We start from the raw sequence: 26,228 nt of genomic DNA, 5'->3' as shown, positions 1-26,228 counted from the left end.
GCTATACAAAGGAGAAAAAAAAATACACCATACTCACGAGCCCCGCTACGTGTCCAGCCGCTGCAGTCCTCTGGGCGCCCGCTCTTCAGCACTAAGAGAGGCGTCATGACATCTCTCCCATAGCGCACAGTGACAGAGCCAGAAAGCCTCCGGCTGCCGCTGTGGAGAGAGAGCTGGGCACCCGCTGGTAACACCATCTCAGCAGGCGCCCGGCATCTCCCTGCAGCGCCGGCCACACATCGGGTTAGGTGAGCTGGAGGAGGCGGAACTGCGTTCCGTCTCCATGTGGAACTGAAGGAATGCAGTTCCGCCCTGTTCCGGCTCACTTTAACCCCTGCTGGTACGTGGTTATTTAAGTTTCTGTAGACATCCTGTCAGCTTGACCTAATATGGCCATCCCATGCTCCTCTAACCTCTCACATGAACAGAGTGCTTTCACCAACAGATCTGCTGCTCATTGATGTTTTTGATTTGTACATAATTCTCTGTAATCTCAGGGGGATACATTTACTATGCAGCACTTTTCAAAGCATAGCGGTAGGTTCAGGGGCAATAATATTAAATTCAAAGCATAACCCTGATTTTATATTTAATATTATTGCCCCTTTAAATCCAGTGGACTAAAACCGCAAAAGATGGTACCTTTAAAAAGTGTTGCATAGTAATTTTTCTAATAGATAATAAACCACATTTTCTGGCACCAATTAATTTCATGGTCAAAGTCACCAAGATCACATTTCTAGTATTTGGTCTGAACAACAACTGAAGCTCTTGACTAACTTTGCATTGTTTTTTGATTTGCTTCTGTATGATTGGCTGACTAGATATTTGCATTAATGATCAAGTGTACAATTGTACCTAATAAAGTAGCTACTGAGCGTAGTTCATAGTATCAAAAACCCTTTTCACACATACACAGTAGGACCAATTGTGTACGTCCAGCTTTTCAATGTACCGTATTTCACATTGATCTGACATTTTCAGTGGATCCGGCTTTTCCAGTGTATTTAATATGGGTCCCGTTTATTTCATTGTATCCACTTTTTCAATGTCTTTTCTATGACTCCAGTAGGATCCGGTTTGTACCCACACCAGCAGCAGTGGCTGCCTTTTTACATACACTGTACAGTGCAACTCCACATTCATTTAGCATGGAGCAGGAAACTGCATGACTGTAAACTTGTGTACTTTAAATGAAACTGGTTGCTCAATGTGGCTTATATATTAGTACACACCCTGTTTTTAAGCTTGCAAGAGCATCTTCCACTGATCGCTGGTTATAGCGCACCATGTAGCTGTGCATGTCAGGATAGTTACTGCGGATGTTACGTTCCGTGCTCCCATTTGGGACAGTTCCAAATCGGAATGGCGGGTAATGCTCTTGTGGCTTCTGGAACTGTCGACAAAGAAGAGAGAGAATTCAAGTACAATACTGAAGAGAAAATGTTTCTTAAAATAAATGTTTAACACAAATATAGCCTCATCTAAGCCATGGCTGGTGTTTTTATTTTTCCTAGGCAGTGTGGCCTGATCTTCTAAAATTGCCTGTTTGGGGCATATACACACAGGAGCTTTCAGTGCCCTCTTTTCATGCAATTGTCACCACATCAAAGGTACTGGTTAAGGGGTATTCAATGCAGCGTAATCAGTACTTAGAATACAGTTTATGAAAACCTTGAAGGAACGCTCCAGCAGCACACACCAGTGTTCAGAGCGGCCACTGGATGGTCATAAATACAGCATGTACTCCTGCCTTGTATCCATGTCATTCCAAGGTTACAGCGTTATAATAATTGAGGATTGAAGAGGATTTTGCAGCTACTCTCTCTCTAATCGCAAAAATGCAACATCACCTAGTAATTTTACACATTGTTGTAAAACATTGACTATTATCGTTACTATTATTACTGCATTCATGGGGTTATTCAGAGATGAACGCAGATGGCTGCATAAGCAGCCAGATCTCCATTCATCTCTGCACATGCTGGGGGCCGCACAGCACAGGGCAAGGCCGCCCAGCATGTGTTAGGCGACCCTTCGATGTGTCCGCAATTAGATTGCAGAGGCATTGGATCTAATGGTGTGTACATATGGTGAGATTTTTTCAAACGATTTTGACTATAAAATCAAAATCGCAAGAAAAGTTAGCGCAGATCGCAAGGTGAAAGTCACCTTGCGATCCCGATTCAATCCCGATGCGCGGTCCCGCCAGGTCGGTATCGCAAGAAAAGATAGACTGTGCAGGCAAGTCAATCCTTGCTAGATCGGTGTACTATCTAGTTCATCTCACATGTCAATTAAATCTCACATAAGCCAAAATCGTAAGCACACATAGGGGGTCATTCCGAGTTGTTCGCTCGTTGCCGATTTTCGCAACGGAGCGAATAAGGCGAAAATGCGCATGCGCATGGTATACAGTGCGCATGCGCTAAGTATTTTGGCTCAAAACTTAGTAGATTTACTCACGTCCGAACGAAGAATTTCCATCGTTGAAGTGATCGGAGTGTGATTGACATGAAGTGGGTGTTTCTGGGCGGAAACTGACCGTTTTCTGGGAGTGTGTGGAAAAACGCAGGCGTGCCAGGATAAAACGCGGGAGTGTCTGGAGAAACGGGGGAGTGGCTGGCCGAACGCAGGGCGTGTTTGTGACGTCAAACCAGGAACGAAACGGGCTGAGCTGATCGCAGTGTAGGAGTAAGTCTCGAGCTACTCAGAAACTGCTAAGAATTTTCTATTCGCAATTCTGCTAATCTTTCGTTCGCAATTCTGCTAAACTAAGATACACTCCCAGAGGGCGGCGGCCTAGTGTGTGTAATGCTGCTAAAATCTGCTAGTGAGCGAACAACTCGGAATGACCCCCCTAGTCCATATCTCAAGAAAAGCTAGTCAAAATTGGTGGTGCTGGGCTCTGGGGAGTTCAGGGGAAATCGCAAAGTGAATATTGGGCATAGCAAGGATCTCACCGTGTGTACACACCATAAGGTTGACCCCTGGTAGAACAGCTTGGCTGCACTGTCAGGTGGTCGGTGACCAACTTTTTTTTTCGGAGTGGCTGCGTGTGACGTCACACAGCCACCATGAATACGCTACCGACACGCCCCCGTTTGGTACGGTGTGTGGTCAGTGTGTGTGAGCAGACCAGATGGACGCGGCCGCTGCGAGCGACCGTGCGGCTGCATCCATCTCTGAATTAGGCCCTCTGTTCTCATTAATTTTGTAGCATGGCACCTCTATCATTAATCTGCAATACACTGCCTGCTTTCCATGTCTCTTCACACTGCTGTATTATGGACTGTCTGTGCTACCATCTATCCCCTGTCCTGTACTTCTTTGAATTGGTCATCATGCCCTCTGTAGCCTACATCTGGTACTTACAGTATATCGCAGCCACATAGGGTCGAGATAGGGAAGCAAGGTAGGCGGGTTTGGCCCCCTCACATGCGTTGGACAGTTAATTGGATTGACCCCCTATAATTCCCATCTAACACTGTTCCCCATCATTTTAGAACACTGTGCTTCCCACATAACAGTGTATATGTTCTGATTCTATGCTTACTATATAACATTATGTCCAGTGGCGATGTAAGATAGCATGGAGACTGCGTGCAGGCTTCATGCGTGCCCCCTCCTCTCTGGCAGCACAGTAGACTCTGGGCTTGCGCAGGTCTCTGGAAACATGGTTCCAGGGACTTTTCTACTGCCTATATTCAAATCACCAGGCAAATGGCCTTCGTGCCATTTTCCCTGTGATCTCTGCTGCTCTGCCGCACCGGACACACTGCTGACGCAAGAGTCCGGAGACAATGGATAGGTAAGTATACATGGGTGTGCAGTGTGTGCCCCCGAGACCACGGTTGAGCGCCGCACACTCTGTGCCCATAGGCTTATAACACCATACTTGCCTACTTTTGAAAAGCATTTCAGGGAGATTGTGAAAGTAACACCTATCAGCGCGGATGTGTACTGCTACATCTGAGAGACATGTCATAAACATGACTTACATCCAAATGTAAATGAGCCCCAAAGTTAGGAAGATCTACTAGTTGAAGATATTTTGAAGGATTTGTTTGTGTATTGTGTTTTACAAGAGGTTCCATATACTGTAAGTGTCCACGAGAAACCATTATTTAAAATGCATGTAGCCATAGGGATCATTGTGCCTTATAACCAATGCAGGGAAATGGCACTGGTGATCCCATTTGAATGTACTGTATGTATCTCTGATTTATTTTTTCCCCAAGAATATAACAGCTATATAATTGTTATGCACACCAGTGCCAGCAGGAATGTACTGGTAAAAAAAAGGGGATAGAGGTAATGGTGGCGCTGGCAGGCCTGTGTGTGTGTGCACCCTGGGATTAGCTGCCACCTGGTAAGGAGGTAGCCAGCCTCCTCAAAAGACAAAACAATTATGGAAAATTACCATGTGGGCGCTCAATACCAATTGATGGACACAATGATAAAAAAATAAGACAATTTATTACATAGATTAACAACATATAACACATAAAAATAAACAAGACTACAATACAATATTTATATAAAATAAAACTGAGGTTCCGGAGACCTCTAAATTGAACAATGAGTTAAAACTAATTGAATGTACTCAGAAGGCAGTCGCAATACCTAGGTATTAGAAAATAATTCTCTGATAGCTTTTAGCTATATTAATTACTTGCCCAGATGTAAGGAACACAAGAGTACTTGGCACAATCGTGCATATAGGTGTCCTCAGAGTATATATTAGGTTCCGATTAGGAAAGAGTTCATCACTTGCCAAATTTAATATGAGCGGTGCAAAAATAGACAGTTGTAAGATAGCTGTTACTCACAGACTGGACAGTTTTTCCTTTTATTATACCGCAATGGTATCGATGTGTGTGGCCGCTCTCTATCACCCTGTGCACGGGTGAGACATCCGTCAGCGGCAGGACTCGTTAGTGGCGTGGTCCGTCTGTAGCGTCAGCGAGAAGCCGCTCTCTCCTTCGGCAAAATGTAGGTGCACCGGTACAGCGTGCTCCACCCTCAATGCTGGTGGAATAGTGCTCACCAAGATAGAACGCAAGGCATTCCCAGTACGGTCCAGGGGATCGAGTAAAGCAGTCAAGCTGGAAATGTAACAAATGCCGGCAATTGTTTGGATGAACTCCTAGGAGGACACACTCCAATTCTTGTGGGCAATGAGGTATTGGGGCTCCTTCTCTCTGTACCCTCAACGCGTTTCTCCGCCTGGGGTGCGGAGAAACGCGTTGAGGGTACAGAGAGAAGGAGCCCCAATACCTCATTGCCCACAAGAATTGGAGTGTGTCCTCCTAGGAGTTCATCCAAACAATTGCCGGCATTTGTTACATTTCCAGCTTGACTGCTTTACTCGATCCCCTGGACCGTACTGGGAATGCCTTGCGTTCTATCTTGGTGAGCACTATTCCACCAGCATTGAGGGTGGAGCACGCTGTACCGGTGCACCTACATTTTGCCGAAGGAGAGAGCGACTTCTCGCTGACGCTACAGACGGACCACGCCACTAACGAGTCCTGCCGCTGACGGATGTCTCACCCGTGCACAGGGTGATAGAGAGCGGCCACACACATCGATACCATTGCGGTATAATAAAAGGAAAAACTGTCCAGTCTGTGAGTAACAGCTATCTTACAACTGTCTATTTTTGCACCGCTCATATTAAATTTGGCAAGTGATGAACTCTTTCCTAATCGGAACCTAATATATACTCTGAGGACACCTATATGCACGATTGTGCCAAGTACTCTTGTGTTCCTTACATCTGGGCAAGTAATTAATATAGCTAAAAGCTATCAGAGAATTATTTTCTAATACCTAGGTATTGCGACTGCCTTCTGAGTACATTCAATTAGTTTTAACTCATTGTTCAATTTAGAGGTCTCCGGAACCTCAGTTTTATTTTATATAAATATTGTATTGTAGTCTTGTTTATTTTTATGTGTTATATGTTGTTAATCTATGTAATAAATTGTCTTATTTTTTATCATTGTGTCCATCAATTGGTATTGAGCGCCCAACCTGGTAATTTTCCATAATAGGAATGTACTGGTGTCTGAACGGTGAGGGATGCAAAACAAATGAACTCACAGACAGACTGGGGAATATGACATTACATACACAGAAGGTGATAGGGTAACAAAATAAACACAAAGTGAACAGAGAAGCCCAAAGGCTAAGAAACTGGGTGTCTCCCTAGTATTAGGAATGCTCAGATGGAAAGAAGCGAGATGTAGTGATTTAATACGTAGAGAACCCGAAATGCTGTTGCTAAGGGCAACAGCAAAACCCTAAAGGGTTACCAACGGGTGTGGCAGTAAACTCCTTGGTCAGAGATGGAATAATAGACACAAGGAGAGTCTCCACAATCCTAGTCCTCACTTGCAGTGCACTGGTTCAGCTTACTGCCACTAAACTGACACCTGAACACCTTGCACAGTGAGAAAGGATTTTGGCAGGCAAGTCTGGGAATACAGCCGCAAACTTGCTAGGTTCACAGAGTAGCAAAAGAACCCCAGCAGGTTAAACGACTGACTCCAGTCTTACTGCTAGGTCTGGATTGGCAGAGTGTAATACCAAATCCCAAGGCCTATTTGCAGTAAGCAACAAACAAATACAAAGTTTACACAGTACTAGCTAGCTTTCAGGAACTGACTAACCAACAAAGATTCAGCAGCATCTGCCTAACCTGAGAAGAGGGTTTATATAGCAGGTGCTGTCCACGCCCCACTCAGACCTCACAGACTGTGAGCACAAAAACCAGCACCGGATCCCCTGCCGTGCACAGAGCCTGTAACCACTGCACAGCAAAAGACCCGAACCGGAGTATCAGCTACGCTCAGGTTACTCCGCTAGCACTTGTCTCCCGGTTGCCATGACGACGTGGCAGCACAGAGCAGGAGACCCTAACAGTACCCCCCCTCTGACGAGGGGTCAAAGAACCCCTACCACCGGGTTTATCGGGGAACTGCGAGAAGAAAGAGCGTAACAGTCTGGGGGCATGAAGATCACAACTGCGCACCCACGACCGCTCCTCCGGGCCATACCCCTTCCAGTGCACCAAAAATGACAGCCGACCCCGAACCATCTTGGAGTCAAGAATCCTTTCAACAACAAACTCCCTCTGGCCACGTATCAGAAGAGGGGAAGGTCTTCCACTGGAAGAAGGATTACTAATCGCCCGTTTTAAAAGGGAACAATGAAATGTTTTATTGATACCCAAAGAACGGGGTAGATCTAACTGAAATGCCACCGGATTGATAACCCTAGTGATCTTATAAGGACCGATGAACCGGGGCCCTAACTTATGAGATGGCTGTCTCAACTTCAAATTCTTGGTAGACAACCAGACGAAGTCTCCTAATTTGAAGCTGCAGGGTCTTTTCCGCTTATCAAAAACCCTTTTGGTCACTAATGACACAGACACAAGGGCTTTCTTCACTTTCCTCCAAATACCTCTAAGGACCGAAACCACAGAGGAACCACCAGGCGTGGAGTCCAGGGGGTCAAAAGAATTGGCCTTAGGATGATGCCCATACACACAAAGGAAGGGAGAGATCCCTGTAGCAGAGTGAGCCGCGTTGTTATAGGCAAACTCCGCCATGGACAGATGAGCAACCCAGTCAGTCTGACACTTGGAGACATAACACCTGAGGAACTGCTCCAAGGACTGGTTCACCCTTTCAGTCTGCCCATTAGACTGCGGATGGTAGCCTGACGACAAGCTGACAGAAATCTGGAGATCGGAACAAAATGCCCTCCAGAATTTGGCCACAAACTGGGATCCGCGGTCAGAGACCACATCAAGTGGCAACCCGTGGAGGCGCACAACATGCAGCATAAATAATTCAGACAGGCGTCTGGCCGATGGCAGCCCACCCAATGGAACGAAGTGCGCCATCTTCGAAAACCTGTCAACGACAACCCAGATGGCTGTCATCCCCGAGGATTTGGGCAAGTCCACCACAAAATCCATTGAAATGTGGGTCCATGGCTTAGATGGAATAGAGAGTGGATGTAATGGGCCAACAGGAACCCCTCTAGGAGTCTTATTTCGGGCACAGATGTCACATGCCCGAACCCACTGATCCACATCCCTAGCCACCGAGGGCCACCACACCGCCCTAGATAGCAACTCCCGAGTTCTGGCAATACCCGGGTGACCTGCCGACTTCTTGGCATGGAATTCCAGGAACACTCGCTGTCTTAACCTAGGAGGCACAAACAAAACACCTACCGGAAGGTCTGGAGGAGCCTGCTCCTGTGCTCTAAGGACTAATGACAAGAGGTCCTGGGTAATGCCCACTTTAATACATGATGGGGACACAATGGGCAATGGCTCCTCGGTGGTCTCCTGGATTGGAGCAAAACTCCGCGAGAGCGCATCAGCCTTGATGTTTTTTGACCCAGGGCGATATGTTATCAAAAAATTAAAGCGAGCAAAAAACAAAGCCCATCGTGCCTGCCTGGCATTGAGGCGCTTCGCTGACTCTAAATATGCCAAATTCTTATGGTCGGTGAGAATTGAGACCACAAACTTAGCCCCCTCAAGCCAGTGTCTCCACTCCTCGAGTGCATCCTTAATAGCCAACAATTCCCGGTTACCCACGTCATAATTCGTCTCAGCAGGCGAAAATTTACGGGAAAAGTAAGCACAGGGATGAAGGCGATTATCAGACACCCCCATCTGAGAGAGCACTGCCCCAATACCCATCTCAGAGGCATCCACCTCCACCACAAAAGGACGCTCTGGATCTGGGTGTCGCAGCACCTTGGCCGAGACAAATGCCCTTTTGAGACGGGCAAAAGCTGCTTTGGCCTCACAAGACCAGTGAGCAACATCCGCCCCTTTCTTAGTGAGTGCCACCAAGGGCGCCACTATAGACGAAAATCCAGCGATAAATCGTCTATAAAAATTCGCAAAGCTCAGAAAACGCTGAAGCGCCTTCAAACTAGTGGGCTGCACCCAATCCAGGACTGCCTGTACCTTGGAACCCTCCATTTGGAAACCTTCTGGGGAGATAATATATCCTAGAAATGCGATTTGCTGAACTTCAAATTCGCACTTCTCCAGCTTCGCCCCAAGCCGGTGGTCTCTGAGTTTCTGGTGGATTAAGCGTACATGCTTCTGATGTTCCTCCAGGGAATGGGAGAAAATTAGGATGTCATCTAAGTATACAACTAAGAATCTATCCAAATATTCCCTGAGCACATCGTTCATGAAGTCCTGGAAGACTGCCGGGGCATTACAGAGCCCAAAAGGCATCACCAAATATTCATAATGCCCTGAGTGGGTATTAAAGGCAGTCTTCCATTCATCCCCCTCTCTTATTCAGATTAGATTGTACGCACCGCGTAGGTCAATCTTAGAAAAAATGGTGGCAGTACGAAGCTGGTCAAACAAGACCGAAATGAGAGGCAGTGGGTATGAGTTTTTAATCGTGATACGGTTCAATTCCCTGAAGTCGATGCAGGGTCGCAACGAACCGTCCTTTTTACCCACGAAGAAGAACCCCGACCCAACTGGAGACTGTGAAGGTCTGATAAATCCCTTAGCCAAGTTCTCCTGAATGTACTCTGCCATAGCCTGAGTCTCAGGACGTGACAGGGAGTACAACCTGCTCTTGGGAAGCTTAGCATTCGGCAACAAATCAATGGCACAGTCATAGGGGCGATGGGGAGGTAGTACCTCTGCAACTCTTTTGGAGAACACGTCCGCAAAATCTGCATAACATCCTGGCAATCCTGGCAAACTTAGCTGCGAAAGCCTGACTGGAAGGCTCAAGCAACTCCTGAAACAATCAGTACCCCAACTAAGAATCTCCCCAGAGACCCAGTCAAATTGAGGATTGTGGGCCCTTAACCAGGGTAACCCCAACACCAATGGGGCAAAAGTACAGACAGTCACATAAAAGGACAATTTTTCAGAGTGTGTGGCTCCAATAAACAAGAAAATCTGGCTAGTGCAAGAGGTAATTTTACCCTGGGATAATGGTTCCCCGTTTAACCCACAAATCTCAATTTCCGATGCCAAGGGTACTAAGGGAACAGAGTGTTTCAGGGCGAATTGGCGGTCCATAAAAACTCCGTCGGCCCCACTGTCCACAAAGGCCTCAGTCTTGACAGTTTGACCGAGGATCTTCAAGGTCACCGGAATGATAAAAGTCTTCTTGGGAAATTCTGACTTCTGGCCTGACAGGATATTTCCCATCACCCTCAGGCCCTGAAGTTTTCCGGCTTTTCTGGGCATGATACTACCACATGACCTTTATTCCCACAGTACAAACATAACCCCTGCTGTCTCCTCCGCGTCTTCTCAGGCGAGGAGAGGCGGGTAGCCCCAATCTGCATAGGCTCCTCTGAAAATTCCTCAGAGTCTGAGGTTCCCTTGGGAAAGAAGGAAACCTCGGTCTCCCTTTCAAGCCTGCGCTCTCTCAGCCGTCTATCCACCCGAATGGATAACTGCATGAGCTGATCCAAGCTATCAGGCAAGGGATATTGTACCAGTTGGTCTTTTAACTGGTTAGAAAGACCTCTTCGGTACTGGTGTCTCAGGGCTGGGTCATTCCACTGGGTATCATGGGCCAACCTCCAAAACTCCGTACAATAAACCTCAACTGGCCTTCGCCCTTGCTTAAGGATCGAAATCTGAGCCTCGGCTGAGGCCGTCTTGTCAGGGTCATCATACAACATGCCCAGTGCCGTAAAAAAAGCATCAACACTTTTAAGCGACGGACAGTCAGGCTGCAACCCATATGCCCAGACCTGTGGGTCTCCTTGTAGCAAGGAAATCACTATGCCCACCCGCTGAATCTCCGACCCAGAAGACTGAGGCCTAAGCTGGAAATATAGCTTGCAGCTCTCCTTGAAACAAAAGAACTGCGAGCGATCTCCAGAAAAACGATCCGGGAGATTTACTTTCGGCTCTTTAACCCCTGAAGGTACTGCTGCTGCGGGAGCTCCGCCAGCGGCCTGTGAGGTGTGCATTTTAATGGACAAATCATTAAATTGTCGAGTCAGGACCTGCACCTGATCGACCACCTGTTGCAAAGTATTTTGAGGGGTATGCTCCATATTCCCACAAAATTTCAACAGGAGTATTGGGCTGCTGAATATGTTATGCACACCAGTGCCAGCAGGAATGTACTGGTGTCTGAACGGTGAGGGATGCAAAACAAATGAACTCACAGACAGACTGGGGAATATGACATTACATACACAGAAGGTGATAGGGTAACAAAATAAACACAAAGTGAACAGAGAAGCCCAAAGGCTAAGAAACTGGGTGTCTCCCTAGTATTAGGAATGCTCAGATGGAAAGAAGCGAGATGTAGTGAAATGCTGTTGCTAAGGGCAACAGCAAAACCCTAAAGGGTTACCAACGGGTGTGGCAGTAAACTCCTTGGTCAGAGATGGAATAATAGACACAAGGAGAGTCTCCACAATCCTAGTCCTCACTTGCAGTGCACTGGTTCAGCTTACTGCCACTAAACTGACACCTGAACACCTTGCACAGTGAGAAAGGATTTTGGCAGGCAAGTCTGAGAATACAGCCGCAAACTTGCTAGGTTCACAGAGTAGCAAAAGAACCCCAGCAGTTAAACGACTGACTCCAGTCTTACTGCTAGGTCTGGATTGGCAGAGTGTAATACCAAATCCCAAGGCCTATTTGCAGTAAGCAACAAACAAATACAAAGTTTACACAGTACTAGCTAGCTTTCAGGAACTGACTAACCAACAAAGATTCAGCAGCATCTGCCTAACCTGAGAAGAGGGTTTATATAGCAGGTGCTGTCCACGCCCCACTCAGACCTCACAGACTGTGAGCACAAAAACCAGCACCGGATCCCCTGCCGTGCACAGAGCCTGTAACCACTGCACAGCAAAAGACCCGAACCGGAGTATCAGCTACGCTCAGGTTACTCCGCTAGCACTTGTCTCCCGGTTGCCATGACAACGTGGCAGCACAGAGCAGGAGACCCTAACAATAATGGGAATTCAGGGAGTCAGGGAGATTGCTACTATTTCAGGGAGTCTCCTGCAGAATGAGGGAGGGTAGGCAACTATCTATAACACATGTAACTGTGTGTGGAAGGTGGGCCCTCTCAGCTCTGGGTCCCATAGCAGCTGTACTCCCTGCACCTATGGTAGCCACGCCCTTGCCAGTAGATTTGCCATTAATCATGCATCTATTTTACACATACTTGCTCTCCCGGAATGGGCCAGGAGGCTCCCGAAAATAGGCTGGCGCTCCCGGCCCCCCGGAAGAGTGGGCAAGTCTCCCGGCCGAGCGCCCACCACCCGCAACCCCCCACATCCCCCCTCTGCATCTCCTAACAAACCCCCCGCGGCGCAGTTGAAAGTGGGTGGTCTGGGGGTCAGATGACGCGATTTGCGTCATCCCGGCCCCACCCCCTGCCTTGCAATGCCAATATTATCGGCATTGCTAGATAGGGGGCGGAGCCATGATGATGTAACCATGAGGCCACACCCCCAACCCCACCCCTAAACATCAGCCTCCACCTGCTGCTCCGACCTGGCTGCCTCCTATCGGAGGGGGCAGCCAGATTGTCGGTAAGTATGATTTCACAATGCTTTGATTATTATAACACTATGTCCCTTTACAAACTATTCCCAGTAGCGGATCTTGCCACGGGCAAGCAGGACTTTTGCCCGGGGCGCCGGCGCCATCCGGAGGGCGCTGCACCATGGCAAGATCCGCCACTGTGCCCCTCGCAGTGCCCCCCCCCCCCCCCACTGGTCCCCCGCTGTGAAGGGCACAAGACGCTACGCGTCTAGTTTCCCTTCGTGAAGAGGACCTTTGCTGTGCGGTGCGCGATGATGTCATCGCGCACTGCACAGCATTGTGGCACAGACGCTAGGGGTCATAATTGACCTCTAGTGTCTATGCATCCGAGGAGAAGAGCGGCGCCGGCGGAGGTCTGGAATCAGAAGCGGGGATGTAAGTATACTTTTTTTTCCCTTTTCTTTCAGCGGCGCTACAAATGGGGGCGTAACTGACCACGCCCCCGTATTAAGCCACGCCCCTAACGTTTTGCCCGGGGCGCCACAAGGGCAAGAACCGGCCCTGACTGTTCCCATGTAGCATCATGTCCCTGGATAGCTTACATTACCACTCTGACTACAGTATGTACCATGTTACCTTTATAACACATAGATTACACTACAAAATGTAAAACTGTGCCCCAATATTTGACATTACCAATGTAATGCTATACTTTCTGTGACACCACGCTTTTGCACCCAGAAAGCCTAACTTACAGTGTACCTTTGGGAACACATTATCCAGTTAAGTAAGCATCCTTATGTTTTCTTTATAAATATACAGTACAAGACACCTGTGTTGCATTTTAATTTTATCATGTTCCCCCTACACAATCTGCACATTGATGTATCAACGTTCAATATCCTGCAGCAGCAGGCAAGATAATAGCAATCTGCACAGGCCTGACAATTAACAACATGTGTTAATGAGAACTTAATCACAAACATAATGAGGAATGTTTTGCTTTTTCACCCCTCCTGGAATGTTGCAACCTGCCTTTTATTTCTATCCTTCTCGTTTTTTCCTCCATCTACTTTATTTAGCTTTTTTCCATCCTCTACACTTGCATTTTATTTGGCCCTTTATTTATCTGCAGTTTCTACTACCACTCTTATCCTACACTTGTTACTTCCACAGCTCCAATTAACACATTAATTGCAATTTCCTTACAGTTTAGAAGAGTGAATATGGGCAGTCAGGTATAGCTAATTTTCTCATGTTTTGAATATTGCTACCGCAGAAATAGCATCCATGTTAGTCATAGGAATGAATAACTCCTAACTGCCATGTTACAGGCTGTGTTTGAAAAATGACAGTTAAGGCTAGGGACACACATAGCAGCCAAGCGGGTCCCGTTCAGGCAGAGCCGTCTTAACAGCAGTGTAGGCCCCTGGGCACAGCAATGCACTGGGCCCCCTACCCATCCTCCAGTGGTAGGGGTGGGGAAGCTATCAGCGGCAGCTTTGATGTCCTGCGGGCGGTAGGGGGTGTTCTATCTTCCGCTCAGCATGTAGGACCTGGAGCAGTAATTTCTCTAATTACTCCTTTACTGCACAGATGGGGCTAAACTGTAGAAGGGGGCATTGGGCTGAATGAAGAAGCCCTGGTACATGACTTCCAGGGTGGTAGGGTGTGCATAATACATAGGGGAGGGGTGGCCAGTGGAGTGGGCTTAATATTTATCATTTTCCGGTGGGAGGGCAGCTTGCTTGACTGCAGATATCTCAAGTTCCTGAAAATATATTTCTTAGCTTTGAAAGGGATAAAAAACTAGAGACGCCCACCTTTCAGATGGTTCTGGGGACTTGGGGATCAGAGTTCAGGAGCTAGAGCAATCCACCAACGAAAATATAAAACTGCATACCAGGCGTGTGGAGCTGGAGCAGGGACCAGCTGCTTGAAGGCTGATATCTCTGGTTCTGGGCATAGTAGAGACAAGCTGCCAGTGTCCACCAAAAGGGGAGAGCCACAGCTTTTGTTTTATACCCTCAGAAATACTCTAAGGCAGACAGAACCCGAGATATCAGGCTGGGAAGAGCAATTAATAGGCTTGGATGGGGACCACTGCTTTCAAGTCGGATATCTCCGGTTCCCCAGGGCCGATTTTAAAAAATCTGGTACCCTTGGAAAGAGGAGACCCTCAGCTATCAGCCTTGGGCCCTTATTCTCTTGGGGCCCTTGGGCAAGAGCCCATTGAGCCCATACGAAAAGACGGCCCTGCGTTCAGGGAGGGGTTTTTTGTATGCACACGGATCCTGTTCTGCGGATGTATGTGCATTGAAATGTATGTGTTCACATTGAAATCCTGCTGCCCTGTCATCCGGTCCAACTGCAGCATGCTGCGGTTGGATCCTGCGGGGGCGGGACTGCCGCATGATGTGTGGGTGCCTGCATAGGCGCCCATGTGCAGTCTCCTTGCGGCCAAGCGGGTCCCGCTGAATGGGACCCACTTGGCCGCTATGTTTAGCCCTAGTCTAAGGGGGGGTACACACGGAGAGATTGCTTAGAAATTAAGCATGGATCTCTCCGTGTGTATGTCCCACAGTGATAGCGATGTGCGGCCCACTGCGTCGCTATTGCTGACTCTCGATTGGAACAATCTAGTTAGCTCGCTCACTTCACCACTGGGTGAAGTGAGCGCCCCCACCCCCGTTACCTCCTTCCGCTCAGCACACATTGCGCTGTGTGCTGAGTGGGGGGAGAGATGTGTGCTGAGCATACTGTGCTAGATTGCTCAGCACACATCTCTCCGTGTGTACCCCACTTAGGGAGCTGAGTAGTTGGTACTTTATCACAGTGCAATTTATCACTCTCCAAGGCTTGATAAATCTGGGCCTTAGGGGAAGATCTGCTAAGCAGTGAAAAGAGTGGAGAAGTGAGTCAGCGGAGAAGCTTCCCATGGCAACCAACCAGCTGCACTGTAGAATTTTATAGTATGAAAATTATAAATGTTACTTCAATGCCGATTGGCTGCCACGAGCAACTTCTCCACTGGCTCACTTTGCCACTCTTTTCACTGCTTAGTACAGTACATATCCCCGTTAGTCTGTGGTGATTCAGCAGTACTTTACACGTGCATTCTTTCCACAGGACAATGTATATGCATCTATACGCTAAAAGTGCCTGTCTGAATGTGCCCTTACATTTTGACTACATAGACGGGGCTCATATTTGTAGAAGGGTTGTTGTACATCATTTCATTTGGCATAGGTTAATTTAGTAGGAAATAACAAAGTGATCCTCTTCTTGAGAGTCTGGTATGTCTGTATAGTATAAACCAGGCACTCTAACATGACCCCTTTCCTCCAATACTAAAAGCTCTGTTAATTAATTTCCCACTTAATTTATTATTGAAATTACCTGTGTTGAATTAATTGCTGTTTAACAACATCTTTCTCATCAATTAATTAAATCAACCAAAGAAATTGCATTAGCAAAATAAAGTTGAACTATCACCTGCACACAGCAGCCATTTTATTGACTAAAATTCACAATAATGTCACCTATCCATTCACTAGGAAAGTACCCCATGAATATAACTAATGTCTCACTGTAAGACAATATAATTAATGCCTCTGGTATGAAGCAAATTGATAAGCTGCACACAGGTTCAGTCCACACAATGGATGTTTCCAATAGTCTGTAGGCATACATCCCAACATGACCCTCTACAGGAGGGACAGGATGCTCTGCTTCTGGACATCCCGCTTACTGTATGATTGCCAGCACCTGTTTTGAACAGGTTAATGGATAAGAAAGGTGTTTCAGCACAGGTGATGGCAATCATAAATTAAGAGGGAAGTCCAGGAGCAGAGCATTGTGTCCCTCCTGGAGAGGGTCATATTGGGAGGTATGTGTAGGTGACAAGCCCATTTGATGTTGAATGTTCATAAGTAGAGCATTCTGGGTAAGAAGGTCATATTGAAGGACCTGCTGTACATAGATGGCATTTCCCTTACTCTTAACTGGAAACGGCTGTTACTGGCATTAAACAGGCATTCATCTAAACCATAGGTTCTCAAACTCGGTCCTCAGGACCCCACACAGTGCATTTTTTGCAGGTCTCACAGAATCACAAGTAAAATAATTAGCTCCACCTGTGGACCTTTTAAAATGTGTCTGTGAGTAATTAATACACCTGTGCACCTTCTGGGTTACCTGCAAAACATGCACTGTGTGGGGTCCTGAGGACCGAGTTTGAGAACCTCTGATCTAAACCAGTGGTTCTCAAACTCGGTCCTAAGGACCCCACGCTTCATGTTTTCCAGGTCACCCAGCAGGTGCACTGGTGTAGTTATTAATCCCAGTTTTAAAGATTCACAGGTGGAGCTAATTATTTAATTAGTAATTCTGTGAGGAGACCTGGAAAACATGCACTGTGTGGGGTCATGAGGACTGAGTCTGAGAACCTGTGATCTAAACAAATTGCAATTCAGCCTGTATTGTATCCCTTAGGTGTGTTTTAATAAAGCTGATCTATTTACTATACTAGGGAACATCCTTTTTGACACAGGTTCTACCAACTGAAAAGTCAGCACCACTTATTAGAAATGGCTTCAAAGTTTATTTGAAAGTTTGTTGTACTAGGTTCAGATATCACAATATTGGAATGGAAAGCCTCATATTGCATGAGGAATTTGGAAAAACAATTGTGTATGTTACACGGTTCATGGGTACGTTGTACTTCTTCAGATTTCTTTATGGCAATATTTTTTCCGAAGTAGTGTTTTCTGTATGTGGTGAGGGCGAGCTGTAGTCGTATAAGCAGAGCTGTAGCATTCAGTTGTTTGACTGTGTGTGTCCAAAGCCATAAGGCTGGGAATGCCTACGTCAGGCATTCCCAACCGCAGTCCTCAAGGCACACCAACAGTGCAGGTTTTAGTGATATCCAGGCTTCAACACAGATGGTTAAATCAAAATAACTGAGGTACTAATTAAGTCACCTGTGTTCAAGCCTGGATATCACTAAAACCAGGACTGTTAGTGTGCCTTGAGGACCGTGGTTGGGAAACACTGGCCTACGTTCTGACTATACAGCTCTCCTACACTATTGTGATATCTGATCCCATACCTCCCGGACATGACCCTCTCCAGAAGGGACAGAATGCTCTGCTCCTGGACTTCTCTTAATTTATGATTGTCCTCACCTGTGGTGAGACACCTTTCTAATCCATTAACCTGTTCAGCACAGGTGCCGGCAATCATACATTAAGAGAAAAGTCCAGAAGCAGAGCATTTTGTTCCTCCTGGAGAGGGTCATGTTGGGAGGTATGCATACCTCCCAACATGACCCTCTCCAGGAGGGACACAATGCTCTGCTTCTGGTCTTTTCGCTTAATTTATGATTGCCGGCACCTGTGTTGAACAGGTTAATGGATAAGAAAGGTGTTTCAGCACAGGTGATGGCAATCATAAATTAAGAGGGTAGTCCAGGAGCAGAGCATTCTGTCCCTCCTGGAGAGGGTCATGTTGGGAGGTATGGGTATGTGATCCTATTGTGATGAACTTTTAAATAAACTTTGAAGCCATTTATAATAAGTGCTACTGACTTTACAATTGGTAGAACTTGGAACTTCCCTATTCCAAAGTTGCAACAAGAGGTTCTGGAACACTCTCCTTCCATTTAAAGGGAGCAACATTGAATTCACAGTGTGGGGGTGCGGATCCTTTTCTCTATCTATTCCCCCCACTATCCTTAATGGGTTTTGCAGGTCATAAGGAGTCAGTTACTTGATCAGTCGTGTAATTCTGGACACAAGTTAAGCCCCCTACACACTGGACGATATAGTGAACGATATCATTAATTTTTTGACCGATATATTGTTTATATCGTTCAGTGTGGAGCCACACTCGTTCATCGTTGGTCTCCGTCGTTTGAACATGCAGGTCGATATGGACGACCTGCATGTTCGGGAATGGGGCTGGGTGACGCGGGGAGTGAAAAAAACTTTTACTCCCCTTGTCACCCGCACCAGCGTCGGGATGGCCGCAGGTTGGCTAGTGTGTAGGGGGCTTACTTAAATTAACATACCACCCACATGAAGCTCACTGGAATCCGTGTCGACTTGCTTGTTATACCAGGATCCCTCAGCGTATATGTCCCTTGGGCTCTGCAATTTGTGCACAGCCTTGCTGCTAATCTCTTATTGAAGCTGCTGTAGACTTTTGCACTGACCTGAGTTCTACGTTGAGGTATTTAGATAAATTGTGTTCAGAATTACTTATTGATTATGCAGCTATATGGAGAATCTGAACAAAACATTGCATTGTTATACTTCCTCTATCATCTGAGTATTGTGAGATACAGCATGTACAGTATCAGTAGACAATGTAAACGTATAGAACTAAGGGGGACATTTACTAAGCAGTGATAAGAGCGGAGAAGTGAGCCAGTGGAGAAGTTGCCCCATCAACCAATCAGCAGCTCTGTATTATTTTATAGTATGCAAATGATAGATGTTCCTTCAGTGCTGATTGGTTGCCATGGGCAACTTCCTCACTGGCTCACTTCTCCTCTCGTATCACTGCTTAGTAAATAGACCCCTTAGGGAGGATATTTACTAAGCCATGGATGGAGATAAAACGCACTGAGATAAAGTACCAGCCAATCAGCTCCTAACTGTCATTTTTCAAACACAGCCTGTGACATGGCAGTTAGAAGGTGATTGGTTGGTACTTTATCTCCGTCCATTTTATCTCCATCCAAGGCTTAGTAAATAGACCCCTTTCTGTAATAGCCTGCAAACTGCAGGCATCGGTGGGTTCTGTGCGAGTCTGCCCAATGTTTGAAACATCAGGCAGACTCGCACAGACCTGTTGATGGCTGCAGTTTGCAGGCTTCTACATTTACCCCATAGCATTTAGCACCTGAAAACTACTGTAATATAAAAAAGCAACTCCTAATAAATTCTGTATTACTGCTGTGATTGAGCTGCATATAAGGCATTGGAGCTGATTGCGTGATTTGTGTACTCCTCCTAGTCAAGGCCGCCCATGAGAATTATGGACCCCATGACAAATTTTGATCTTGGGCCCCCCTCTCCTGCAGCAAAACAACATGGAATTATTTATGTTTATCTTGTATATTAACTTGAATACCATGGCTATGCAATATTCTAGCTGCTTATATGTCATCTGTAAGTGTGTGAGAAAGACCTGTATAATTCTAGATATGTGAACAGTATATGCTACTTATTTTGTCTAATGGATCTAAAAATACCTAAAAATACCTAAAAATATTTTCACTGAAATTCTGAACCTCTTTAGTGTCATAGTTTATGGATGGGACATGTAGTTTTAATTCAAAGTACATATATTTTAATGGTCATATGTTTATAGTATTACAAGTTTTCTATTTATTTTATATGTTGTATATACTATACTTTTATATTCAGATGACTGTTTAACACTTATAGATTACTTTGTAAGATGAATGTTTGTCCTCTCTTCACACGTTCGTCATCCTGGATCTCTGGAAGCTATGGCCACTCTCTCAGGGAGTCAGAGAGATCTCCCAGTTTTCCAGGACTCTCCCTAATAATGTAAGAGAGTTGGTAACCAGGCTATAGATCCGGACATGGGGGGTAATTCAGATCTGATCGTTGCTGTGCATTTTCGCACAGCGGGCGATCAGATCTGAACTATGCATGTGTATGCACCGCAATGCGCAGGCGCGACAGATGGCGACGGGTTTGTGTGAAGGATCCATTTGCACAGACATTTGCAAGGAGATTTACAGGAAGATGGCGTTTGTGGGTGGCAACTGACCATTTTCAGGGAGTGTCTGGAAAAACGCAGGTGGGACCAAGCGTTTAAAAGGAAGGTGTCGGACGTCAAATCCGGTCCCGAACAAGCTGATGTGATCGCAGCGGCTGAGTAAGTCCTGGGCTGCGCAGAGACTGCACAAAATCTGCACAAAATCTGTTTGTGCAGTTCTGCTACACATGCGTTCGCACACATGCACAGCTAAAATACACTCACCCTGTAGGCGCGACTATCCGATCGTAGGACAGAAAAAATCGCTACCTAGCAATCAGATCTGAATTACCCCCATGGTGTGCAAGCCCACATACTTCTGGGGTTCCCAGACTCCCTGTGGGCGATCCTTCTTCTAATAATGTGAATGAGGCTCCAATGACTGGTCTGTTCATATTGTGCAGTGCACCTTTATAAACCTACAAGGTGATACTATGTGAATTGACATGGCATATTGCACGCACTAACATGATTTATTTTTTTTGCCCGACACATTACTTTGTTCCCTAGTCATTCCAACTACTTAGCACCTAATTCAGAGGTGAACACAGAACCAAAGTTTACGTACATCTCCAGTGTTTTTAGATCTGCTCATACGTAGAATCGGGGCGGCGATGTCGCTCGCGTTGCCCCAAACTCTGCAGCATGATTGATGGCAGCGACAGGCAATGTTGCAGACAATGGGGGCGTGTTGGCCACAGCTTCTCTGGCTTTTGCAGCGTGAATTTTCCAGCTATCCTGAGTAACCGGAGGGATGCCCAGATGGCTGATGCTCACACGGATGATCTGGTGCTCCGACCTCGGATACAGCAGCGGATCACAGAAGCCACCTGTGGCATTAGCATATTATCGCACAGCAGCTGCGTACAAAGACACAGTGGCTGTGGTACTGCGCCCATCTCTAAATCAGCTCTAAATTAATGTGGACACAATGGTTAATGCTAAAGGTTTTATGTTTTTAATAATATCATTTATGACAGAACGGTCTGACAACCTAACATGGTTACAACTTATATTGAAAATGAAAAGTTGTTTCATTTTATTCATGAAACTTCAATTACATAACACCCATCCAGACTCATTACACCCAATACCCAATGGTCTTCCAGCGTATTTCCAATTGAATTATCCTTACCTGAAATTACAGGTAACATGTCTGATTTTGTAGTGTTTGAGAGAGTGCATGCTGTTACAGGTACTGTATGAACAGGACACATGGCAATGCATTGGGATATATGACCCATTGCTGATCGAGAACTGTCTGCAGTCTCTGCAGAATGGGACATGAGATAATGCTTAATATCTGCTCATCAAAACAAAGCCAAGACTACATCCAGATGGGTGATATTTTTTTTTCCTTTAAAATCACTTTTCTGTAGTGAATCTTATGTGGCATTATACTTCAAATACCCTCTTAAAGCACCCCTACATGTACGTAAATGAAATTCTGAAAAAGTATACATGTTGCAGCTGGACCATCACATACAGGGGGAAACATTTTCCTAGTTTAAGTATATGTAAATAATTTATGGCAGGATGGGCTTGGTTTGCTGTCCTGTTGGATTGTCTGGGGTTTCACATACCATCAGTAACATGCCGTTACAGACAACTACTATTGATGCTACTTAGACACCAGATGCTCACCGACTGTGACCCCAGTTTGTGGAGACTAATCTTAGCTATCACTAACCTATGGAACCAGAGCCGGCCTTAGGCATAGGCAAACTAGGCAAATGCCTAGGGCAGTGGTTCCCAAACTTTTTTAGTCCAAGGCACCCTTTGGGTATCCCTGACTTTTTCAAGGCACCCTTACGCCAAAATATTGACCAAACTGTCCCTTTTTTAAAGTAGTTGGGTCGCAGAAGTGCCATTTTTTAGCCTCATCGCTGCACAGCGAATTAATGCAGCTAGCGATCAACTCGGAATGACCCCCTATGTCTTTTTGCAGTGCGATACTGGTCACCTGCACCTGCATTCATTTAAAAAAAAAAACAGGCTTTGTATAAAATAACAGGTTTTTTTGCAGTCAAATAAATCAATCTAAAAAGGCTCCTGTGCATCCATGCACCAAGACCAGCCCCCCACCCGCCACCTGCTTACCAGCTTGTCGTCACATAAAGGGCCCTACATACACACTTAAAGATTTTACTGAACAATATGAACGTTCTCGTTCATTAATGAACGAGAACTCGTTCATATCTTTCAGTGTGTAGGCACCACCGATGAACGATGCGCGGCCCAGCGCTCGTTCATCGTTGGTGCCGGCTCGCTCATACCTGCAGGCCAATATGGACAATCTCGTCCAAATTAGCATGCAGGGCTATGGAGCCGGGTGACGGGGGGAGTGAAGAAACTTCCACTCCCCCCGTCACCTCCCCCTCTGCCACCGGGTCGTTTGATGGCCATATCGGCTGTCGGGCAGCTCGGCGGCGGGTCGCCGAGTGTGTAGGCCCCTTAAGTCACTTACAGCAGGCACCTCCCTCCTATAGATTTCCCTATGCAGCATCTCACATGAGGGGCGGGATGTACTAATGTACATCGCCGACCTGCGCCACGATGTTGATCGCATATGTACTAACATATGCGATCAGCATTGCGGAGGACAGCTCTTCCGATAAGAGCTGTCCTCCGCGATGCGCAGCGGCAGCCTGACTTCCGGGATTCGGCCCCAGAAGGCAGTGCGCGGGGTGACGGGGGCGGCCGCAGGGCATGCTGGGAGGGATCTGATCGGATCCCTCACACAGCGCAGCGGAGAGAAGCCCATAGGCTTCTATGGACGTTGCGCTGTCCTGCCGGCCGGGGGTTAGTACATTAGGAAAATGCGGTAAACAGGGAGTTTACCGCATTTTCCGCTTAGTACATCCCGCCCACAGTATCATATATTAATATTTTACTCACTTTTTCAGCCAGCTCCTCTGTCACGCCGGGCAGGACTTCAATGAGCCGTCAGGATCCTTGCCCAGCGGACTCCTTGGTCACTTGAGCGCACCACTTGGCCACTCCAGCCTGCTTGCACCCGCATTCTCCACTGATTACACTCACAGGTTCTCAGTGCACGCAAACACATCACGTACAACACCACCCCTTCCCTGCCGGGTGACTCCAGTCATCGGTTACCCCCCCCCTCCCTGCACCTGAGAGCACAACATCCCCCACCCCCCGCCGGGTGACTCTGTGACCAGTGACATTCCCCCCCTGCAGCCGATGAACTAGCCGCAGACATCCCGCACTCTCCCCCCCTCCCCTCCCCCGGCGCCAGCTGATTACACATCGCGGCTGACTTCGCCCGCACTCCCCCCCGCCCCGCTGAATACTTGTCTTATTACTAGATAGCCGCTCAAGCCGTCCGCGCTTTCCCCCGCTGATCACTTACGAGACGGCCGCGCTCTCCTCTCCTTCCCGCTTCAGACGGCCCCCCCCTCCGCTGATTACATACTAGATGGCCGCTCCTGTCCCCGCACTTCCTCCGCCCCCCCCCCCCCGGCTAACTACACACACTGGACGGCCGCTCTGCCCTGCCGCCAGCACTCCCCGGAACCCAGCTGACTCCTCACTGCCCGGCCGCCGCTCCTGCAGCACACAGTCTCCCCTTCCATCTTCCGGCTAACTTCATGGTGCGGCTCCCCTGTGACAGCGCTGCGGCACCCCAGGGAGCCGCGGCGCACAGTTTGGGAACCCATGGCCTAGGGCATTTGGTATGCTTAGGGGCACCAGTAGCTTCTGCTGATTAAAATGATATGCGGCATGCCTATCTTGCCTAGGGCATCATATTGGTTAGGGCCGGCTCTGTATGGAACTGCCTGCTTTTAGGTGTTACGCGTGACTGCTGTTTCTGCATAATTTTCTATATCCCAGTCATGTGCTAATAGCCAAATGCAGAAGACTTCACAGAAATCTTACCAGCTTTGCAGACTATTATTCTCAATGGGGACTACAGTCTGATCTCTATGTACTGAACTCCAAAAACATAGCTTTTTTTTAAAGTTTGGTCCAGCTGGATAACATCATGGTACGTATTAGGCTTCCGCAGCCTCCGTTGGCTCTGGTAACTGACATTGGGGGTAATTATTTCTGAGTTGATCGCAGCAGTAAGTTTGTTAGCAACTGGGCAAAACCATGTGCACTGCAGGGGGGGCAGATATAACTTGTGCAGAGAGAGTTAGGGTGTGTACACACGGTGAGATCCTTGCTATGCCCGATTTTCACTTTGCGATTTCCCCTTAACTCCCCGGAGCCCAGCACCACCGATTTTGACTAACTTTTCTTGAGATATGGACTATGTGTGCTTACGATTTTGGCTTATGTGAGATTTTGGCTTATGTGAGATGTAATTGACATGTGAGATGAACTAGATAGTACACCGATCTAGCAAGGATTGACTTGCCTGCACAGTCTATCTTTTCTTAAGATGCTGACCTGGCGGGACCGCGCATCGGGATCGCAAGGTGACTTTCACCTTGCGATCTGCACTAACTTTTCTTGCGATTTTGACTATATAGTCAAAATCGAAAGAAAATATCTCACCGTGTGTACACACCCTTAGATTTGGGTGGGTTATTTTGTTTCTGTGCAGGGTAAATACTGGCTGCTTTATTCTTACACTGCAATCTAGATTCCAGTTTGAACACACCCCACCCAAATCTAACTCTCTCTGCACATGTTATATCTGCCCCCCTGCAGTGCACATGGTTTTGCCCAACTGCTAACAAAATTGCTGCTGCGATCAACTCGGAATGACCACCATTGTGTGCATGCGCAGTGTCACAAACGGGTGTGGTATGGAAGGTAGATAGGAACTAGGTCGACAGTGTCTAGGTCGACCACTATTGGTCGACAGTAACTAGGTTGACAGGGTCTCTAGGTCGACAGGTCAAAAGGTCGACTTGAGTTTTTTATGGTCTCGTTTTCTTCATACAGTGACCGGGAACCCCAATTAGTGCACCGTGTCCCCTCGCATGGCGAGCGAACTTTGGGCAACTTTGCCAGATAACCGTTCCAATCGTAGTCCACGTGGATTGTTAAGTATGAAAAGGTTCAAAAAAAGAAAAAAATTACAAAAAACGCATGTCGACCTTTTGACCTGTCGACCTAGAATATGTCGACCTAGAGACCATGTCGACCTAGTTACTGTCGACCAATAGTGGTCGACCTAGATAGTGTCGATCTAGTTACTGTCGACCTAGAGACTGGATCCCGTCACAAACTATAAAAGTGCCCATACACTGGACGACCTGTAAATGACAATTTCACGTTAATGATTTCCCGTGAACTCCCCCTGCAGCTCCCCGGCAGTCCTGGGCAAACTATATAGTACAATACACATGATATATCTTTAAGATATATCTTAAGTTCTGGGAGTGGCTACATCCAGGAGCATGCTGTCATTGGCTATAGCTTCAGTTCTTCCCTGCAGCAGGAAAGATCAGAAGCTACGACCAGCGGGACCGCGCATCGTGATCGTTCACAGACACTAAACGATCTGCACTATTATGAACGATTTGTAGTTCCGATCTGTTGAAAATGTCCAAATTGCTTATAATATCATCTAGTGTATGAGCACCTTTAGGAGGGGTCTTTCAAATATGTGAAAGACTCCTCCGGTGAGCCCAGGATGTAACTTGCCGGAACAGTGGAAATAGCAGCGGATGTCCCTTCGGGTTAATTTTAGTACATAGTGGGTATAGTTTAGTTTAAAAATGAAAAAAAAACTGTCGCAATATGGACTGATAACAATTGCAGCACAGCAGCAATTAGTAATATACAGAATCTTATATCTCCTGTCCAAACCACTTCCAGGACTTTGGCATCAGAAATCTGGTGCTGATTCCAAGTTAAGTATCTCTGTGTTTATGACCCAGATCAATAGCTGTCACCGAGTATGTTTTAGCTC

General features: G+C 46.8%; 1 protein-coding gene across 1 annotated transcript in view; it reads right to left on the bottom strand.

Annotated features, from left to right (window-relative positions):
• The window catches only part of GRIN2C (glutamate ionotropic receptor NMDA type subunit 2C), a 73,547-nt gene that overhangs the window by 14,232 nt on the left and 33,087 nt on the right, over positions 1-26,228 (bottom strand). Inside the window, exon 10 of the mRNA XM_063960677.1 lies at positions 1,236-1,396. Within this exon, the coding sequence (XP_063816747.1) occupies positions 1,236-1,396 (161 nt within the window). The remainder of the gene's footprint in view (positions 1-1,235; positions 1,397-26,228) is intronic.

This window comes from Pseudophryne corroboree, chromosome 3 (genome assembly GCF_028390025.1).
Source record: "Pseudophryne corroboree isolate aPseCor3 chromosome 3, aPseCor3.hap2, whole genome shotgun sequence".
Taxonomy (NCBI): Eukaryota; Metazoa; Chordata; class Amphibia; order Anura; family Myobatrachidae; genus Pseudophryne; species Pseudophryne corroboree.
Note: the sequence above shows the minus strand (reverse complement) of the source record. Positions and strands in the feature narration are given on the sequence as shown.